This window comes from Pecten maximus, chromosome 17 (assembly GCF_902652985.1).
Source record: "Pecten maximus chromosome 17, xPecMax1.1, whole genome shotgun sequence".
Classification (NCBI taxonomy): domain Eukaryota; kingdom Metazoa; phylum Mollusca; class Bivalvia; order Pectinida; family Pectinidae; genus Pecten; species Pecten maximus.
In genome coordinates, this window is record NC_047031.1 from 28,812,669 (window position 1) to 28,819,743 (window position 7,075).

At 35.8% G+C, this 7,075-nt stretch overlaps 1 protein-coding gene across 1 annotated transcript; it reads right to left on the reverse strand.

Moving 5' to 3' along the window:
- Window positions 1–836: 836 nt before the first annotated feature.
- Window positions 837–4,857, reverse strand: LOC117315957. The gene is made up of 4 exons (XM_033870400.1): window positions 4,466–4,857; window positions 3,801–3,982; window positions 3,312–3,394; window positions 837–2,195 (listed from the first exon to the last, which is right to left on the reverse strand). The coding sequence occupies exons 1-4, from the start codon at window positions 4,661–4,663 to the stop codon at window positions 1,204–1,206; spliced, it is 1,455 nt and encodes a 484-aa protein (XP_033726291.1). The 5' UTR covers window positions 4,664–4,857; the 3' UTR covers window positions 837–1,203.
- Between the last annotated feature and the right edge of the window lie 2,218 nt (window positions 4,858–7,075).

A 7,075-nucleotide genomic window follows, 5' to 3' on the forward strand; every position in this document is an offset into this window, starting at 1 on the left:
CATCCGTATTGTATATTTAGATCATTATGATAAAAAAGTTGGTTAAAATGGTAAAATATGTATATGTACGAATAGATTATGTGAACTTTGTTATATAAATAGAACGTCAAAGACAGTAACGTAAAAGACATCAAAGTCTATCAAATAGATCGATTTCTTTCAAGTAGCTAAATATTGTTTTCGAATCCACGGAACTGAAAAGGGTTTTCATATCCGGGACTCGAAAGTATTTACCACGAATGTGCTTGAAATCAGAACATTCTATTAAAAAATGCTCCACTGTGAATTGAGCATCACATGCATAACACACCGATGGATCCTCTCGTTTCAAAAGGAACGAATGAGTAGGATATGTGTGCCCGGTACGGAGCCGAAAGAGGACTATTTCCTCTCTACGATCCTTCCGGCTTGGTTTTGATGTTTTAAGTTTTGGTTGTACTTTAAAAAGTTTGTTGCTCGTCTCGAGAGACCAGCGTTGCTGCCATTTACCCTGAATGGCAGAACTAATTACAGGCTTGAAATCTGTATATGGTATTTTAATATTTGTTTGTTGCAGATTTAGAGCAAGTTTTGCTTGGCGGTCAACAAGTTCGTTGCCTTTAATTCCGACATGGCTCGGAATCCAAAGTAATGTTATTTTGCATTTTTTTAAGATACGAGATATTCGTAAAACAAGGTTTTGTATGAGTATGTTCTTTGGATCTCGTGATTGTAAATTCTGAAGGACAGATAGAGAGTCGGAACAAATGATTGCTTTTCTGATGCGTTGTTCTTCGATATGGTCGAGGGCCAAATCGATGGCACATGCTTCCGCATGTATGTACATGTACATTGTATCTTGCATATAATAACAAAACTTAAATTCTTCCATAGTTTACTTTAAAAACGGTATCATACATGTATATAAAATGCACTTTAACTTGCAAATTACAGTTTACCAGTAGTGAGTGCAGTTGACAAGGTCACGCTGTCATGTCTAGAAGGCACCCCTTTAAAGCATTTGATGTATAATGCAGCACCAAAGATTGACACAATTTATGGACGTGTTGCCTTGGGATCAATTCTCTCTTACCAGGTTATTACATTTAGTTTTGAATTGTATATGTAAATCACTGTACATTGTCACTACTGAATTTTATCGTTTACAAAAACATCTTGAAAAAGTGTAAGATGACAACAAACCGACCAAATTTGGTTCATTTTTCAAAATAACGCTGTTGGTACCCGATGCGACACAATCTTGTATGTTTTTATCTTTGCAATGAGTCTCTCAATATGAACTCTGTGCTTGGCAATTTTTTGTGTTTCAATGACTTGTGCACAGCTCATTTGTGCCCCAGATTTTGCAAACGGTGGAATGTTAAGCCTTAAACCCAAGTTATGCAGGTTGTCAATAATTTTGAAACCTTTATCAGCCATAATGGCATCACCATCACAAACAAATCCATTATCCTTCATAGCGTTTAGGGTTTCATAGAATCCACTCTCCTCGGTGATTGATTTATCTGAAATAGCCCCAGAATGTAACTCAGATATAAACATAATTGTTCCATTAGGATCACAACCTACCAGTCCTTTCAATGTTGTGCTTGACTTATAATCACTATAAAGCTGGCTTTGAAGTCCTAGACCACATGGTGTTTGAGTTCTCAGTTCTGTTCCATCTATTATAATCAATGATGTAGGGAAGTATCTCCGAAATTCACTGGGCATGTTGCCAATAATAGTATCACGATGAGGCCATATTGGTAACTGTCCTAATTTAAAATACATATGTTCAATCCAGGTGTTAAACACAACACCAGTAGCCTGCAAAGTAAGACCAAATCTCACAGCAAGATCTTTCAATCCAAAATTGTGCCGTAAACGACATAATGTTAAAAATAAACCATCAGCGTTTGAAAGTTCCTTGAGGTGTCTACGTCCTTTCTCATAAGAAATACTGCTCCCTGGAGGCACAAGGAAACTCAACAATGCAGCAAACCTTATGCATGTTATACCTGTGTAATACTTGTGGAGGTTCTTCAATTTCCCTTCCCTTCCTAAAATCTGTGTGACACCAAAACTAGGTTTTACTGTAGTCTTCTCTTTGAATTGTTCCTCTAATTTTTCGATGGTCCTTGCTTGTTCCTTGTTCTTTGCTTTCAAATGGTGAATCTCTGATGCCATGGAAAGGATGTCTAGAGGTGAAACCCCTGCAAATACAAAAAAGTATTGCATACAGTGTACATGTATGTTTGATATATAATCAAACCTGTCTATAAAGGACACCATAGGGACAGCAAAACTTTATAGAGAGGTGTTTTTTATATAAATGTAGAGGTCAGTTATATAGTAAATTGTACTGTTTAGGTTTGATCAACCTGTCCCCTATAGACAAGTGTCCTTCATACAGGTGTCCACTATAACAGGTTTGCACTAATGAAGTTATACATATCATTAACTTTGTCCTTACTCTTCAATTCTCTGTTTATTTATTTTTCAGGCTAGAAACTCCAAAAGACACAAACCAGCATCATCTGATGGATGTGGCGACACAGTTGTTACATGCAGGCCACCACCAGTCAAATTACCAGAAATTTTCAAGGACCTGAATCTGACCATTACATCTGAAGAAATTGTTAAAATTGAAAATGATACCAAACAACAGTCTCAATCACAAAAATGGTATGACGCAAGACGTGACCGACTGACAGCATCAAATTTTGGGAAAGTGCTGAAAAGGAAATCTATTGCTAGCCAGTCTTTCATAGACTCTATATTTAGACCTAAATTCGTAAACGCTGCTCCTCTGGAATATGGAAAACGCAATGAAAAAAGTGGGAAACATAAGTATTTGCAGAAGTTTCCATCTGCCCACTTCCATGAATGTGGATTTGTAATTAATAAAGAATTCTCATTTCTTGGGGCATCACCAGATGGAAAGATATGTGTTGATGGAAAATGTGGAATTATTGAGATAAAATGCCCATTTTCAGCTAGGCACATGACTGTGGAGGAGGCATGTGACAGTGTCAAAGGGTTTTGCCTGTGAAAAGACACCAACACAAAATGTACACTGAAACATGACCATGAGTATTATGCACAGATACAAGGACAACTTATGATCACCGGTTGTGATTTTTGTGAGTTTATTGTATATACACACCGTGATTTGTTTGTACAAAGGATTTTTCCTGATGTTGCATTTATGACGGACATGTTAAATAAACATTTTTTACAGATCCCATGGACCTATGTCAACTTCATAGTCATATTCAGTACAAAAATGCATTCTATATTAAAATATATTGTTCATATCAAATGCTTACAATTTTCATCAGTCTGTGTTGAAGATTCAGCTGTTTCTGTAAACTGTAAGTTTTCTTTGTTGGACTTGTCCTGGCAATTTAACCTGAAAAATAGATATATCAATTTTTAGCATGTAATAAATAGTGATGCTTTATAGTTTATAGCTTCAAATTCAATAAAAAATGAGATACTGCTTATACACTTTCATTTCAGTTATGCTTTCCTGCGAGTAGGTAACTGGTGGAAATAAAATTATCTGGTAATTATTCTATGTGCAAGTACATGTATACACATGAAATGAAACATGTTGGATTCAGTATATTTATTTTCACTTATTTATGCAAATGAAATTTACATGTAACATATTTTTCAGTGTACATGTATTTATTATTGTACATGCTCATAAGTGCTGAAATGAAGCACAGATTCGGTTACTGTTTATGTCATAATGATGTTATTATATATATGTTTAGATACAATGTAGAAAGATAAATAAAAAATGTACATACAAATCTGTGTTCTCATCAAATGGCAAGTTCTTTCCTTTCTTAACATGTGTGACTGACAAATCTGTTCCAATTGAAAGTGTTCTTTTTTTTACGGGAAGTTGTATGGTAGGTGTGCACTTAGAGCCATCAGCAGGTAAAGGGTCTGGATAACTACTAGTTGGACCATCTCCTCCCTCAAAGTGCTACATGAAGATTAAAAAAATTGTAAATTGAATACAGATATATTCAATAAGCAAACTAAAATGCCTACCTACCCTATTTTCACAGAAGACATAAGCGCTGGAATGCACAGATAAAGATGCTTAAATAAAAGGATGGATAATGGTACCGGTATATTACAGATGTACAGCTGCAATTCCTTTGACACCCCCTCCATTTTCATCCTGAAAATTGCAAAAAAAATAAATGCAATATGTACCTTGTCCCCATCTAAGAATTGCCCAATTGAAAAAAAAAAAAAAAAAAAAAAACACTGACCAACACGTGTATACTAAAGTATTACCCCCCCCCCCCCCCCCCCCCCCCCCCCCCCCCCCAATACACATACAGCACATATGTGTGCATGTGCGACTACGAGTTACAACCTACCTATATTGATGATATTATGTTTTCCAACTTGTAATAATAAAACAATCTGATACACAAGATAACACGTGATAACGTACCTTTGAACACACGGCTTTGTGTTTGTTTATGCGGTCTACATTGAGCTGGTCGTGGGGTCGACCGCAGGCTTTAATCCACCGTAGACACTTGTCAAGGTTCGTCTTTGGCTTCGGAAATAAAATAAAACGAGCTCCATTCATACGATCAGGATATCTCTCATCTGCAGTGCATGTGCCCCATGCACAACGAAGAACCATGTTTTGAACGGATTTTGTGGGACGTGCGCTTGTGGGACAATATGGCGGCCAAGTAATGAGCTCTTCGCGGTAAAGAGATAGAATGTTTTGATTGGCTAGTACGGTCGGTTTGATTGACAGGTCGGAATTATGTATTGCAATGTAGTTTGTAAATCTTTCATGTCTGCTTGATATAATTTGTGTGGAATTCCTAATAAATCTTTTCACAAAGAAATTGTCACAGAGCATGATAATGCTGCTGATAAATGTATTTACATAATTTCATATTTCAGGCCGAGAAGGAAGTCGCTGCTTTAGAGAAGGATGTCAGAATAAACGAAGATAAAATCAACGGCCTGCAGACTTTCCTTCAGACAAACACAACAAATTTTGTGAAGATGGTAAAGCCCAGATTACAATTAGCATTTCTTGCCAAATACAAGGGGAAAGATGGCAACCAACTACTACAAAGAGATCTTCGTTACATCAAACTTGATACACAGGGGAAAATCCCTAGCAACATAACTTCAATTAGCCCAGCATAATTGGAGAATTTGATTAAAAATGGAAAGAAAACAGTTTCTGCAAAATTTCAACTTGAAGCTATGAGAAGCCAGTTTGTTTCTCTGAAACCAGTGGAAGAGATTCACAAGAAACAAATGAGGTCATTCAGGTCAATGAAAGTGATTCAAGATTGTATTCTTATAGTTCAACAAGTTTATTGTCTCCGGCAAATCTGGGTATCTACAGCTACAGCTCTCCTCAGCAGCAGCCATCTCAATTATATCCATATTGGTACACTGCATATAACCCTGGGGTGTGGTATGGAACTTCTGCCAGCCAGACATCAGCATGTACAGCTACGGTTTCCAAAGCTCCAGAGACCGAAAATGAGATTTTCCCACCACTCCCACCTGAAGAATATCCAGCCCTCCCCCCTCTGCCTCAAGAAAAATGTGACAATTGATCATGATTGTTTTACTTCATATAAATCATTTGTTCATTCCTTAGCAATTAACTCAAAGATATTTGTTTCATTTATCCAAGGAGGAATTAAAATAATGAGAACTTTGTTGATTGCATTAGAATCTGAATATTTTTTATATACTTGGTAGCAAGTACAATTACATATAAATATGTACTATACTCAAAACAAATGATAATGACTTTCTTGGTTCCTACACTTGTAGTTGTATGCTTTGTTAGGATGTAACATTGACCTCTGGGTCATTTTCATTTACAGATGTGTACATGTACAATGTACCTTTATCTATGTAGTAGTTAAGTCCAATATTTTATTTTATTTATTTGTTTTCTAAAGTTTGGATTAGGGATTTTTTTTATGATGAAACTCAACTGTTGAAAACTTGAATTTATTTTCTTGAAACAGTCATTGTATTATAATATATTTGGTAACTGTGTTGCTTTTTATAGCTCACCTGATTCAGAGAACTGGTGATCAGACTATTTTTATTTTACAACTATTAAAATGTAAAGAATTAACTTCATTCAAAATGAACCTTTCTGGTGCATGAAATAATTAGTTTTTTTATATGTCCAGTGTATACTTCAGGCTGAAGGACCTGCTGAACTTGCATTTGACAGTCACCAAATATAGATTCACCTCGTTATCTTGAAGATTTGTTTGTTTGTTTGTTTATGTTTTACGGCCCATCGACAACTAGGGTCATTTAGGGCCAAACAATATTCTAACATGTTTTATTTTCAAAGTTAAAATCAGATAAAATTTGTCATTTTTAAAAGCATCCGTATTGTATATTTAGATCATTGATAAAAAAGGTGGTTAAAAATGGTAAAATATATATATGTACGAATAGATTATGTGGAATAATATGTACGAATAGATTATGTGAACTTTGTTATAAATAGAACGTCAAAGACAGTAACGTAAAAGACATCAAAGTCTATAAAATAGATCGATTTCTTTCAAGTAGCTAAATATTGTTTTCGAATCCACGGAACTGAAAAGGGTTTTCATATCCGGGACTCGGACGTATTTATCACGAATGTGCTTGAAATCGGAACATTCTATTAAAAAATGCTGCACTGTGAATTGAGCATCACATGCATAACACACCGGTGGATCCTCTCGTTTCAAAAGGAACGAATGGGTAGGATATGTGTGCCCGGTACGGAGCCGAGAGGACCATTTCCTCTCTACGATCCTTCCGGCTTGGTTTTGATGTTTTAAGTTTTGGTTGTACTTTAAAAAGTTTGTTGCTCGTCTCGAGAGACCAGCGTTGCTGCCATTTACTCTGAATGGCAGAACTAATTACAGGTTTGAAATCTGTATATGGTATTTTAATATTTGTTTGTTGCAGATTTAGAGCAAGTTTTGCTTGGCGGTCAACAAGTTCGTTGCCTTTAATTCCGACATGGCTCGGAATCCAAAGTAATGTTATTTTGCATTTT